This window comes from Beta vulgaris, chromosome 9 (genome assembly GCF_026745355.1).
Source record: "Beta vulgaris subsp. vulgaris cultivar EL10 chromosome 9, EL10.2, whole genome shotgun sequence".
NCBI lineage: Eukaryota > Viridiplantae > Streptophyta > Magnoliopsida > Caryophyllales > Amaranthaceae > Beta > Beta vulgaris.
The window spans coordinates 2795378-2810109 of NC_079210.1; the positions used below are offsets into that span (position 1 = coordinate 2795378).

Below are 14732 nucleotides of genomic sequence, written 5' to 3' on the forward strand. Positions count from 1 at the left end.
GTTTCTCAACTTGCAATTCTTCAAGCAAATGAACCAACCAAGTGATCTCACTAGCTGCTGAAGCCATGACCCGATATTCAGCTTCACTTGAAGATTTGGAAATGTTGGAATAATGGCTTTAAAAGCCTTATTTAACAAAACTTAAATGGCAATCTCTTAGGATTCCATTGTAAGTGTTATGGCTAGTTGAATTGCTAACAACTAGTAACCCCCACTTATGAGCCTTAAACATGGCAATAATTCACATTAATATGGAGGTAACAATATTATGTAATAAATTATTATTGTGATTTATGGTACTTGTAACCTTCTCTTATTGGTTATAAGGTATCCTTATAAATAGGTGTTTGGTCTCTAGTATGTAAGAGAGAACAATTCCATTCATCTATCTTATATTCTCTCTTGAGCAAGAGCTTGTGAGACTCCAATCCCTCACACTCAAGTACATGAGTATGTGGGAGTGATGTTAACCTTGGGGAACGAATCGGCCATAACGTTTTGTACCTTGGACGGGCCGAATCTCGTTTTTAAGGCAATGGATTTAGACCATGGCATCACATACCAATTCCATCTTTAATTGTTTTAGGTGATTTCTCCATCACAAAATTTATTGTAGCCTTAATATACCTAATATTTCCAACAGGAAACAATGCCTTGTTTCTTGGATTTCCAGCTGATAGGAGAGTTCCCAAGCATCATTATGTATCCAGTATTAGACCTTCTACTGTCAAGGCAGGAAGCCCAGTCAGAATCAGAGTAGGCTTGAAGGATAGGTTGAGTAGAACCACATAGGAGGATGCCTTGACCAACTGTGCCTTGAACATACCTTGGTGTATGATGGAGAGCTTGGACATGGGGATCTCTGGGAGAATGAAGGAACTGGCTCAAGGTTTGAACAGTATAAGCTAGGTCAGGCCTAGTATGAGTCCAAAAATTCAACTTGCACACCATCATCCTATAATACTCAGGGTCAGGATAAAGAGCACCTTCATTTGCTTGTAATTTCAAGCAGAGAGGCAAAGGAGTAACTGCTGACTTAGTATTTGTGAGCTTGGAGCACTGTAATATCTCAGAGGTGAATTTCTTTTGAGTCATGCAAATACCAGAAGAAGAATAACCAATCTCAATGCCTAGGAAGTAGTGCATCTTCCCTAGATCTTTGATTGCTAAAAGTGGAATGAAGGTGACTTTTGAGCTGAGTAATACTGGCAATATCTGTGCCTGTTAATATAATGTCATCTACATACACAACTGCTATGGTGATGTGATGCTGTTGATGCTTGATGAATAGACTATAGTCATTTTTGGACTGCACAAAACCTTGTAAAAGAAGCTCATGAACAAGCTTGGCAAACCATTGCCTAGAATCTTGTTTAAGTCCATAAAGGGACTTTTCCAAGAGACAAACTTTTTGATGAGGATTAGGGAGACCTTCAGGAACTTTCATATACACTTCCTCTCCATGTAGAAATGCGTTATTGACGTCTAATTAGAAGATGTCCCAACCCTTGGAAGCTGCCAAAGCAAGCACACACCTTACTGTGGCCATCTTAATAACTGGGGAGAAGGTCTCTTGATACTCAATTCCTTCTTTTTGGTTATAACCCTTGGCTACTAACCTTGCCTTATACCTTTCTAGAGTCCCATCTGATTTGAGTTTAACTTTGTAAACCCACTTGCAACCAATTGGTTTTTTTCCTTTAGGAAGATCAACTAATTCTCAGGTGTGATTTGCTTGCAAAGCTTGTAACTCTTTGTCCATGGCTAAGAGCCAATCAGGATTAGTAGCAGCCTGTTGATAAGTAGCAGATTATGTGTATTGTGAAAGGTGAGAAAGGAAAGCATGATGAGGCATAGGTAAAGAGTCATAAGTAACTAGGTTGCACCAATGAGCAGGAGAGGACTCCACAGTAGAACAAATGAAGTCTTGAAACTGTTTATTAGGGACAATAGGTCTGGTAGATCTCCTAACAGAGGGAGGAAGTGATATTGTGGTTGATATATCATGTAAAGAAGACTGTGAAAGAGGAGGAGAAAGGGATGGAGAAGAAAAGGAGGAAGGAGAGTCAGTAGTAGAGATGGTAGGATCATTTAAAGCTGAGGTGGAAGGTATAGAAGTGTGAAAAACATCAGGGAGATCATCATCATGAAAGGATGTAGTAGGAGTAGAGAGGGGAAGAAAGATAGGAGCTACTAGTGGGGTGGTACTATTATGAGAAGAATGATATGGGAGATGTTCTTCATAAAAAATAACATCCCTAGAGACAATAATTTTGTTAGTTTGCAAGTTTAAGACTCTATAGCCTTTTTGAGTGATGGAATAGCCCATGAAGACACATGCATCTGATCTAGGACGATCAAACTTAGACCTTCCTTGCTTCAAGGTGGAAGTGAAGCAAAGACAACCAAAAACTCTAAGGTTTGATATATCTAGTTTGTGTCCAAATAGCCTCTCAAAAGGACTAGAAAACTGGAGTGCTTGCAAAGGCATTCTGTTTATCAGATTAGCTGCACATAGGAAACATTATCCCCAAAAACGAACTGGAACCTTGGATTGAAAATATAAAGCCCTAGCAGTCTCAAGCAAATGTCTATGCTTCCTCTCAACTACACCATTTTGCTGAGGAGTTTCTTCACAACTAGTTTGGTGGAAAATACCATGTTGAGCAAAAAATAGCTTGAGTGGTCCTTCACATATCTCCTTTGCATTATCAGACCTCACATTCATGATAGAAGTATGAAAATGTGTGTTAACATAGGCAAATAAATCAGAGAAAACTTGTACAATATCAGATTTGTATTTCATAAGAAACACCCAAGTAAGTTTAGTAAAGTCATCTACTAGAGTCAATAAGATATTACAGCCTGTATGAGTAGGAGTCTTGTAAGGACCCCATACATCTAGATGAATGAGCTGAAATGCCTTAGTGGTCTTTATTGTACTATGTGGGAAGGGTAGTCTAGTTTCTCTAGCATAGTGACAAACTTGGCACATACAATGGAGAGGTAATCTTGCACCTTGACAGTAGGGCAGATTTTATTTATATGCACAAAAGGAAGATGACCTAATCTTAAGTGCCATAACTTGGCCTGTTCAACAGCAGACAAGCAACAAGTGGGGACAGTAGATGCAGGAACAACAGTAGCAGAAGATGAAGTAGAAGTCAGATGAGATCCATCCAAGCAATAGAGATCATTTTTGAAGTTACCAAGAAGCAATTGCTGCTTCTGTGAGGGGACCTGAACATAGCAGGCTGAATCATAAAATGAGATAGAACAACTCATATCCTTGCAAAGCATAGGAACATATATGAGATCAAACTTAAAATGTGGTACATGAAGCACATTTTTAAGCATAATATGAGAACCAAGTTTGACTGTTCCCTGATGTTTTACTTGTAAAGAACTACCATCAGGAATGGTAATGCTAGCATGTTGAGCAGTAATATCATGGAATTCAGAAAACAAACTTAGATCATGACACATGTGGTATGTTGCACCACTGTCAATGATCCAAGTTGTGTTACTTAGAGAAAATAGACAGAATGTACCTGCTAGGAGAGCAGTGTGAGTATCATGTGAATTTTCTGTCTTTGATTTCCCAATGAGTGCCATGATTTGGTTGTACTGAGATTGTGTAATAGGAGAATTAGGGCCAAAACAGTCCTTGTTATCAGTTTCTTCCTCAAGTTGAACAGTAGCTGCCATTCTTTTGCCTTTCCAATTATCTCTAGGTGGAAAACCATGTAACTTGAAACACTTGTCCATGGTATGTCCAGGACGTTTGCAGTGTGTATAGAAAGGTCTTCTACCTTGGTTACCTTGATACAGTCCAGGATTCTTGGATGAATTGAAACTGGAAAAAGGTTTACTAGATTCAGGACCCTGCTCGTAATATCTCTTCTTGTTGTTATTAACAACAAAAGCCATTGACTCATCCTTGTTGTGAACAACATTATATACTTCTTTGTGACGTTCTTCTTGCATCAATAGCCTATATGCATGAGATAAAGTAGGCAAAGGGTGCTGCATAAGTATGGTACCCCTAACTTGCTTAAAATCTTCTTTAAGCTTCATCAAGAACAATGTAAGTCTTTGATCTTCCTGTCTTTTCAAAAGTTGCCTTGTAACATCACAGGTACACTTGTTGCATGTGCACACTGGAAGAGGATTATGAGCATCAAGCTCATCCCATAACATCTTGAGTTGAGTGTAGAAACTAGATAAACTATCAGTTCCTTGTTCAAGAGATGCAATCTGTTGCTGTAAACTATAAATTTGTGTTCCTGAGGTCTGTCCAAAATGTTCCTCCAGGTTAAACCAAATTTCTTGAGCTGAATCGAAGTACAATATACTTCTAGCTATTGTAACATCAAGGACTTGAATAAACCAAGATATCAGAGTGCTATTACATCTGTTCCAAGCTTTGAACAGTGGAGAAGTATGGCTAGGTTTAGTAATAGTGCCATCTATGAAGCCTAGCTTGTTTTTAGCAGAGAGTCCTATGATGACTGAACGTTTCCAATCATTATAACCGATGCCATTAAATTGCTTAGGAACAAGTCTATACTGTGAGTCACTTGGATGAATATAATAAGGAGATGAAGGATCTTGTGCTGGATCAACACTTGTATTTTCGTTTTCAGGCATTTTTATGAATTTGAGAAAGAGAATTTGAGAATTTTACAAATGAGAGATGAAAAGAAGAAACTAGAAAAATCAACTGATAAGATTTTGATGAAGTGTTGATTCAATTGACAGAGATACAAGCTGTGATTTTAGATTTGACTAATCAAAATACAATAATTCTGATTTTTAGATGACGTAGTAAGAAGAATTGATCATTCTCAGATATCAAATCAAAAATTTGCAGAAATAAAAGCAAGAATTTGCAATAATAAAGAAACTTTGATTGATCAAACTTACATACAGATTCCAATAAGGAATTTTAGCTCAGGATTAGTTCGAAATGATTGAAGGAAACGCCAGAAGAATTAACTTCAGAAATTCTGGAAAAATCCACTTTAGAAACTGAAATTCTTCAACGCCAGAAGAATTAACTTCAGAAATTCTGGAAAAATCCACTTCAGAAACTGAAATTCTTCAGAGAAACAGAAGTTATTTGAACTTTTGCGGAAGAATTTGACGCAGAATCAGTCTGCTCTGATACCATGAAAGAATCTCTTGAATTGAACAAAAGAAATAAGAGAGAGAGAGAATTTATGTATTGAGATTCAGCTTATATCTAGAGAGAGAAACTCCATTATGTTTTGTTATGAATAAAACTGAATGAATACATCTTAGAGGGAGTTCTAGAGTATTTATACAGAAGATAATTTATTACAAGTTGTGTTAGAGAAGCTAGAAAAGATATTACTAACTTTCATAATAGAATAACTAACTTTATAACAGAATTAGTTAGAGTTAGTTAGAGCTAGAGTTAGGTATATTCTTAATATACAATATGTTATTTAAGCGAAATAGGTAAACCTGATGAGAAAAAATTAGCATAGACCAACTTCTTTTATCTTCATTTTGAATTCTATGTTCTGTAAAAATAAATTGTAAGTACGAAACACATGTTTATTTTCCGCATTAATATTTATACTTTTTACGATTTCGAATATCAGTATTAATACTAATATATTGTCGCACACATCGCTTGCATACGAGACTAATATTACCTTAGACCAACTTTCTACTAAATTACAAGACTAGAAGCGAGGGCTAATGAAGTGATTTAATTTAACGGCTACCCCCAAAACCCCCGGTGTCAGTGCTGCGCCGCCTTAAGCCGACGTTCTCCGGCGACTTGTCTAGTGCTGCCGCCGAGTTTGATGCTTCCATCGTTGAGTGTTTGCGTTGTTCTCTCTACTGCTCTTGTTTAATTCAGCAACTAAAGTTCCTGCAATTTCAATTATTCTACAGCAAGGTATAAGCTCAACTTATTTCCTTTGATTTGAGAAGTCAGATTTTGAAATTTCATAAGCCTCTCTGTAGTTAATTCCAGCTGTAATGTGAAAAAAAGTTGTCATTTGTGTTTTCTGTCAATGATTTCCGAATATTTGGTTGGTTTAAGAGTTAAGCTATATTTCCCAAGATTTGGTATTTTATTGGAAAATTTGGAAACCAAAATTATGAATAGTAATATGATATTGTCTAATAACCTGAATTTACTTAGGTTTATTGAATTTCTTAGGGGGATTTCAATAGAATTTGTGGAATGATGTTATTGTGAAGAACTAATTAGATCAGTTTCTCATTTAGAGTCTTAGTGAGAATGACTATTAAGCGTTGTTAAGTAATCGAATAACAGAGAGATGGACGGGAGGGGGTGGTTTCCGGTGGTTGTGGGTGGGGGAGGGAGGAGAAAAATTATTTTTTAATTTTTTTTTTACCTGTTTTACAGGTTTTTGGTCATTTCGACCTAATCTAGGAATTTTTCTATAGAAGTTTGAAATAATAATTAATAATCGAAAGCTTGTGTTATTGTGGGCGGAGTTGCCAAAGTTTGTATTATTCTAGTTAAATAATCCGAAATTAATTGCAAATTATAATTAATATCCTACGACTATGATTTCACAAAGTTCAATGATCTATATTTCTTAATAGTGGTGATTAGTGGTGATCGATACTCTAAAACTTAATAAGTAGATGATCTCATTGAAATTTGAAATAGATGTTATATTGAAGATTATATGTTTGTATTCAAATTTACTTATAATTGATACCGATCATCTAAATATTTACATTTGGAAATTAGAAACTAATATATAAGTGCCCAAACATCTTTCATATATACATGAATCGAAAACCCGAGTACGATTTATGCATTAGTTATGAGTTATGACATTGTTCCTTCACAACCAATTTAATACAATAATATTTCCTCATATCGCTAGCGGAAAAAACCTCTAATGACACAACACAACACATCCGACTCTAAAAAATATATGTAAATAAATGTTTTTTTGGCGTCAAGTCTGGGACCACTAATCAGTGGGATCAGTTAGTTAGTTTTTTTTATTAACTCTATCTCTCCTTCCTCCATCGTGTCCGTACGCGTAGGGCTCTCCTCCATTGCCACCTGGTTCCACTGCCACCTAGTTCCTCCCTTTTGCTGCTTGTTCCTCCTTCCTCCAACGTGCTGCTCCACTGCCGCTGCTACTCTACCACCCCTGCTGCTCCACCGCTGCTGCACCACCACCTCTGCACTACCACTTGCCTCGCTCCTCCACCCCCCTACACCACCACATTCCTCCTCCACCTCCTCCTAGGTTAGTTTAGAAATTTAATTAATGTTCATAACTTTTAGTTCTAATCTCATATTTGAAGATTTCAAGTTTATAATTTTTTGTAGTTTTATGAATAATTGTTTGTGACATTTGGTTGTATGATGATTAATTGGTAAGTTGAGTGATTTTAATTAATTTGACTTTTAGGTTTAGTTAGTTAGTGTAACTATTGGCTAGGGGGTGGCAGGGGGTGCAAGGTTTGATGTGCAAGGGGGAGGGGGGGACTGTGCAACAGGGGGAACAGTGCAGGGGAGTGTGCAGCAATGGGAGACTGTGCAAGGGGGTGTCCACACAGCAGGTTGGGGGGGGGGGGGTAAAGGGGTTGCTTGATTCAAAACGCGCAATATTTTTTGTCTCAAGGTAATACGTAGCAAGAACAAGAAACTTGCTCACATCGAAACAAGCTTAAGTTCATATATTTTCAAACCAAATATAAGTAAAACGAGGTTAAATGTTCCTTTTGTTTGTTTGATTTCATGCCTTCTCTAATTCGTGTTTGAAATTTCAGGTACTCTTCAAACATGGCCCGATATGATGTGATTGTGGAGGCGGAAACCGATGAGGAGTATGATGATGATGATGTGTCGGATGATGATGAAGAGTACGATGAGGAGAAGGAGGAGGATAAAAGTGATTCGGAAGATGTGGCGCCTGATGAGGAAGCGAACATGTTTAGTAAGTTGATGCACCTAGCAGAGCTTGCTCCTTCCTTTGACAACAATGCTAGGGAAGATTATCCTACGATGTCCTCAATTGTTCCACACACAAATCCAAGGAAAGAAGTTAAGACTATAACCGAAGCAACAAGCAAGGTTGCAACAAAGAAGCGGAAAGGAAGGGGTCCAACCAAGGGATTGAGAGTCACCACCCCTATGACCCTCGAGTATGATGATATGGGTCAACCTTGTGGTAAATGGCGTGCAAAGTATGGGCAGCATATTGGGCTTTGTATGCGCAAACTCAACATTTTAACCAAATGGAAGGAAGTGCCTGAAGGAATGAAGAAAGCATTATGGGAAGATACTTGTGTAAGCTTATTTTTAAGCTTAATTTTCTTAGTTTTTCGTATTTAGCCATATTTTAGATCATGTATAGTTCTAATAAATACATGTATAGTTATCGGAGACAACTAAAGTCCAATCACATGCTTTGAAACCCATTTTGGGTAAATGTGTTATTTTAGGACGATTTTTACTTTTCAAACTCAATTTACTTAATTTCTCGCATATAGCCTCATGTTATGTCATGTATAGTTCTAATAAGTTTATATATAAGTGTTAGAGTTAACTAAAGTCCATTCACATTCTTTTGAAACTCATTCTGGGTACATACATGTCATTCGGTGCAGATTTTGGCTTTTTAAGCTTAATTTCCTGCATTTAGCCTCATGTTAGGCCATGTATAGTTCTAATGAGTAATTATAAAACTAGTAGAGTCAACTAAAGCTCACTCACATGCTTTTAAATCCATTTTGGGTAAATAAATGTTATTTTGCGGCCGATTTTGGCCTTTTCCGGATCTTAGCATCATGTTCAGTCATATATGTTTATATGGAAACTAACTAATTGTAAATTTCTTGTTTCGTAGGATATATTCCACATTACTCCGGATGAGAATAAAAAAGCATTGTTTTTATCCGCGGTAGCCGAAAGATTTAGAGCTTTCAAAAGCAAATTAGTGAGTGGGTGGATCACAAACACGCGGAAGAGAACTGGAAAGAAGAGGACAACTAAAAAAGCAAAGCAAAATGACAAAGTTAATGATGGAAATGTGGGAGAGACGGTTAAGGAGCCCGAACCGGAGAAACAAAAGGAAGGGGAAGAGAAAGAGGTACCACAACCAGCGTCCTTGCCTTATCAGATATGGTCCCATATTAAGCCAGAAGACTGGGAGGCATTTGTTGCCGAAAATACGACGCCGGAGGCTGTGGTAAGTATTGTGCTTTAAGCTATATTCGACTTTGCATATTTACTTTTAATACTTTAATATGTGTTTTCTAATTACTCGTGTGATTTTTTAGGCTAAGCGTGAGAAACATGTACAAAGTTCAAGACAGAAGAAGCATTACCATCATATGGGTTCCTTGACTTATGAGAGGGCAAGAGAGAAATGGATTAATGAGGATTTTTACCCAACTATTGACTTATCAGTAGCGCCATCTTCTAGCTCCAAGGCCGCATCGGTCAAAGTCGATCGTGTCTCTGATTGGTGGTGCTCCATGCATGGGCGTGATGAGAACAATAAAATGACAATTTCAGATCCGGGGACTTTGAAAATAGCTAATGACATAGTAAGTACATTTGTTGCTTTTAAATAGCTGTCACTTACCGTGACACTTGTGAAACCCCTTCCGGCAGTGAGTGTGGAAACGGGAGTGGCTACGGTGGCAGCTGCCACAGCCACAGCAGGCAGCAAGTAGCTGCTGTCACTGTCACCGTTTATCTTCGGGTTGATTTTTTTCTCACTTTGTTGTTAATAGCTAATGACATAGTAAGTACATTTGTTGCTTTTAAATAGCTCTCACTTACCACTTGCGAAACCCCTTCCGGCAGTGAGTGTGGAAATGGGAGTGGCTACGGCGGCAGCTGCCACAACCACAGCAGGCACGCTGCTGTCACTGTCACCGTTTATCTTCGGGTGGATTTTTTTTCTCACTTTGTTGTTAATTTTTCCATAGATGGGGCTCAAACAAAAAGAAGTTAGCGGCGATTTCACTCCCAAAGGCAACAAGGATGCCATATACGAGACATTGGGAAAGGACCACAATGGACGTTTGAGGGGTGTTGGTGGTCTTCGTCTTGGCGTGACGAAAGTCTATGGTAAAGAGTGCTCCATGGGTATACAATCGCGCTCAAATATTTCCTTACCACATGATTTGGAAGCTATTACACAAGCTATACGAGAGAAGCTTACGGAGGAAATCGCGGAGAAAGTCACACAGAATGTCACGAAAAGTTTAAATGTCGTCCTCTCACAATTTGGTTTGTCGGAGATACACCAACCTAAATTGGATCGTCCTCTAAAGGACAAAACTAGCGAACATAACACACACAAGTCGGCACCATTTATACTTGTGTTAGAGGTAGCTAATGTCCTAATAATTTTTAAAACTAAATTGATCATATTCTTTAATTGCATGTTTCTAACCTCATTTCCATCGACTTTCTGTAGGAAGAAACACCTTGCCAGCTTTTACTAGATGTCAAAGGTGACGGTTTGATTGTGGTAGCTGAAGGCCACGCACAACCACAGAGTGACCGAACGACAGTGCATCACGAGTATGTGGACAGTGAGCACTTCGGGGTTAGTGTAGACACCATCACGCCTGGTTACGAAGACTTTGCTTTACCGGTGCCTAAACCGACATACGAGATACATGTCTTGACGGACGCTCGTGGTGGTTATGTGTTGTGGCCATCTGCCTGGGTGAAGTTTTCAGACGAGGTAAATTCAAGGAACTAAAATCCGTATTCATATTGATTGTTTCTTACCTATTAAGTGACCTAAGTTAAATATTTTCACCTATTATTTTACTAAGTATATAAATATATTTGTATTATTAGGTTTTGGAGAGAATTAAAAAGCCTAAGGAAAGCAAGGCGGACTCGCCTCCTCAACAAAAGGCGGGCTCGCCTCCTCAACAAAACGCGGACTCGCCTCCTCAACAAAAGGCGGACTCGCCTCCTCAACAAAAGGCGGACTCGCCTCCTCAACAAAACGCGGACTCGCCTCCTCAACAAAAGGCGACAACCATTTCATCAAGCCCCCCAAAGAAGGCCATCTCTGTTGAAGAATTGCAAGCTTCCAAAGGATTAAGTCTGCAAGAAAACAAATCTAAAGAAAACACATCTAAAGATACTTGGATTGAGAAATCAATGCTGAAGTATCTCACTAAAGCTTGCTTATGGTTATATGTAAATGTGTGTGATATGCCGGATGATAAACCTATGGAGGTGAAGTTGGGCTCCACACAATTCAACTACCTTGAGGATGCATCGACATGGGTTTCCAAAGCTGATATCAAGGAGTTCCTTTGTGGAGAGATGTTGAATGTCTCCTTGATTCAAGTTTTCATGAGGTAAAACATTTGTATTTATGAAACATATAAAATTGCGGTTATTACAATATACAATAATATGTTTATGATGTTGCCTACTTGGTTGTGCTTTGAAGGATGCTCCAAGTTGATCTTTGCGGACGTGATTGCATACCAAAGCAACATGGGTGGTTATGTCCAAGTTTGATCCGAGCTGACAACTGTTTGGTTAACACAGCTCAGGTGAAGGAGTATATTTCGAAAGCTGTCAAAGAATCTCGTGGTGCAAAAGAGAAGTTCATACTTGCCCCTTGTTTTGAAAAGTATACTTTTTAACCTTGTATTTATTATTATCAATCATTATACGATAAATGTACTCACATTATTGTTTTCTAACTTTTTTGGGATTGTAGTCTCCATTGGTCACTCCTTGTGATTTGTTATTCAAACTACACAATATATCAGTTTGATTCTGCAGCTCAAAATCCACCACGACCGTTACTCCTCAAATCATGCTTAAATAGGTATCTTTGTTTTTTGAAATGCTTAGTAGAATAACACATATTTATTAATTTCATCCTTCGACCACTTATTTCGCACATGAAAATAACTCAATTGCAGTGCGTTGAAGAAATTGAAGAGGAAAGGAACACATCCTCGGTGGAAAGCAATGAAGGTAATACATATTAGTTAAGCTACTTTTTTCTTTTAGCAAAAGGGTTAATTGGCTTAAACAACATGAAATACGCCACAAGTGCACTAAGCAGCACAACCTTTGATGTATGCATTGCATAGCACGAATTTTCACACGAGGTGCAACAAATAGCATAAATGTGACCGAATATGGAGATTCCACCGGAGTTATAGAATCTTTATGATTATTCTATTAGTTTCTCTTCTTTTTCCTTTTCTTCCCTTCCCTCTTTTCCCTTTTCCCTTTTTTTCCTCACTCTTCTTCTTCTCTCTCAACTTCCTTATTCCTCCTCCACCCACCAGAAAACCTCCCTCCCCCACCCTAACTACCGGAATCCACCTCTCCTCCCAATAAGTCCAAACAACCCCCACCCAACAAACCTTTTGCAAGATTTCTCTTTCTCACTCCTCCCCAACCCTTGCCCACCAGAAAACCCCACCTCTTCACCCCTCAAAATAGATCTCCTACACTACTGCCTCTTCTACCATGATTGCTTCCGAGCTTCTTAAAATCAGAGCTTTCACATCTGCAATCTTGTACATGTTCTAGCATCCGATTTGAGCGAAAAATTTATTTGCAAGTATATTCAAGTATTCAAGTTCTAACTTTTAACTCCATTATCTTCATCTGTAAGACAATACATAATTGTTTTAGTCCCTGTCAATTCTAGATGTCCATGTAATTGAGTTTTTGCAGCCAAAGGTATAGGGTTGGGAAGGAGGGGAAAGTGGTAATTTCTTATGGGTAGGAGTGAGGGAGGGAGATTTTCCGGTGGGTAGAGAGAAGGAGAATAAAGAGGAAGTCAAGAGAGAAGAAAAGGCGAGAGGAAAAAAGGAAAAAGGAAGAAGATTGAGGGGAAAAAAAGGGAAAAGGAAAGGAAATAATAAATTAATGAAGATTCCATAATTTCGGTGGAATCTCCGTACTCCGATCACATTTATGATGTTGGTTGCACCTCGTGTTGAAGTTCGTGCTACGCACCGCACCTGTCAAAGTTAGGTTGTGTTGCTGCTCACACATGAGGCATAGTTCATGTTGTTCTAGACAATTAACCCTTTAGCAAAAGACAAACATATTTGTTTCTTACATGATTTTTTATGTAAATCTCTAATTAGTGTGTGCAACAAACGGGGGGAACCGAGTGTGGCTACTATGTGTTAAGGCTCATGCTCGATATAACCTCAAGTTGCAAGGAAGTCGGGGATCTTGAAAAGGTATATACATCACTATTAAGTAATTATCGATACTTCTTTAATTTCCTTTTTTTAGTTACATGTTAGGTTTCATAGACCAATGAAAACATGTCTCCGAACAATTATGAGGTAAAGAAGTTTTCTTAACTCGTTTGGAACTAAATTAGTGCAATGCAAGGTCATGTTGGGCCGATTTTAGCCTTTTGAAGCTCAATATCATCCTTAATTTCCTGCACTTAGCCTTATGTTAGGTCATTTATAGTTATACTAAGTACACATATAAGTATTATAGTTAACTAAAGTCCTCTCACATGCTTTGATACCCACTTTGGGTAAATAAATGTCATTTTGGGCTTATTTTGGCCTTTTAAGCTCAATTTCCTTAATTCCCACATGTAGCCTCATGTTAGGTCATATATATATTAGAAGTATTAGAGTCAACTAAACTCCCCTCACATGTGTTAAAACCCATTTTGGGTAAGTGAATGTCAATTTAGGTCGATTTTGGCTTCTCAAGCTCTTTTTCCTTAATTTTTCGCATTTTGCCTCAGTTTAGGTCCTTTATAGTTCTAAGAATATATAAGTATTGGAGTCAATTAAAGTCCACTAACGTGCTCTGAAACTAATTTTGGGTAGATGAATGGACGGATTTTGGCTTTTTAAGCTCAAATTTCCTTAATTTCCCGCATTCAGCCTCACGTTAGGTCATGTATAGTTCTAATAGGTACATATATAAGTATTAGAGTCAATTAATGTCCCCTTACATGCTTTAAAACCCATTTTGGGTAAATTAATGTCATTTTGGGCTGTTTTTTGCTTTTTAAGTTCAATTTTTTTTGTTGCCGCATTTGACCACATGTTAGGTCATGAATAGCTCTAGTAAGTACATATACAACTCTTGGAGTCAATTAAAGTCCACTTCCATGCTTTCAAAACCATTTTGGTTAGATGAATGTCATTCTGAGTCGATTTTGACATGTTAAGTTCAATTTCTTTAAGTTCCCGCATTTAGCCACATGTTAGGCCATGAGTAGTTCTAATAATGACATATATAACTATTAGAGTCAATTAAAGTCCACTCATATGCTTTGAATCCCATTTTGGGTAAATGAATGTCATTTGGGTCCGAGTTTGGTTTTTGAAGCTCAATTTCTTTTATTTCCGGCATTATTTGCTCAATTTCCTTGGAGTCAACTAAAGTCCACCTCATACTTAAAATGTCTTATATGTGTTTTCTATGTTTGTTTTATAAGGTATTCCTCGATAACAAACCAAGAGAGGGTTCTTTCACCACTGATGAGATCAACGAGGTTCGGGATTTGGTAGCATGCTACCTTACCGATGTTTGTATGTGAAGATGCGGCGGCTTTGCGTTTATTTACTCTCATTAAGTTACTAGCTAGCTATCGGTACAATTGATGTTTTAGTTCTTATTCCAACTTAATGTATAGTACATTTTCAAAGTTATTATTATTATATATATTAATCATTTTGGCTTGTATATACATGTGTGA

At 37.8% G+C, this 14732-nt stretch overlaps 2 protein-coding genes across 2 annotated transcripts; one reads left to right on the forward strand and one right to left on the reverse strand.

Annotated features, from left to right (window-relative positions):
• Nucleotides 1-627: 627 nt before the first annotated feature.
• Nucleotides 628-1447, reverse strand: LOC109135946 (uncharacterized mitochondrial protein AtMg00810-like). Its single transcript, XM_019251570.1, has 2 exons — nucleotides 1316-1447; nucleotides 628-1221 (listed from the first exon to the last, which is right to left on the reverse strand). Exons 1-2 carry the CDS (start codon nucleotides 1445-1447, stop codon nucleotides 628-630), a joined length of 726 nt encoding a protein of 241 aa, XP_019107115.1.
• A 4232-nt stretch (nucleotides 1448-5679) lies between these two features.
• LOC104902680 (uncharacterized) lies at nucleotides 5680-14719 on the forward strand. Its single transcript, XM_010690538.3, has 13 exons — nucleotides 5680-5932; nucleotides 7069-7277; nucleotides 7804-8323; nucleotides 8883-9224; nucleotides 9316-9585; nucleotides 9973-10377; nucleotides 10467-10739; nucleotides 10859-11373; nucleotides 11469-11654; nucleotides 11745-11855; nucleotides 11953-12007; nucleotides 13141-13239; nucleotides 14472-14719. Exons 3-13 carry the CDS (start codon nucleotides 7817-7819, stop codon nucleotides 14571-14573), a joined length of 2865 nt encoding a protein of 954 aa, XP_010688840.1. The 5' UTR covers nucleotides 5680-5932; nucleotides 7069-7277; nucleotides 7804-7816; the 3' UTR covers nucleotides 14574-14719.
• The last annotated feature ends 13 nt before the right edge of the window (nucleotides 14720-14732 follow it).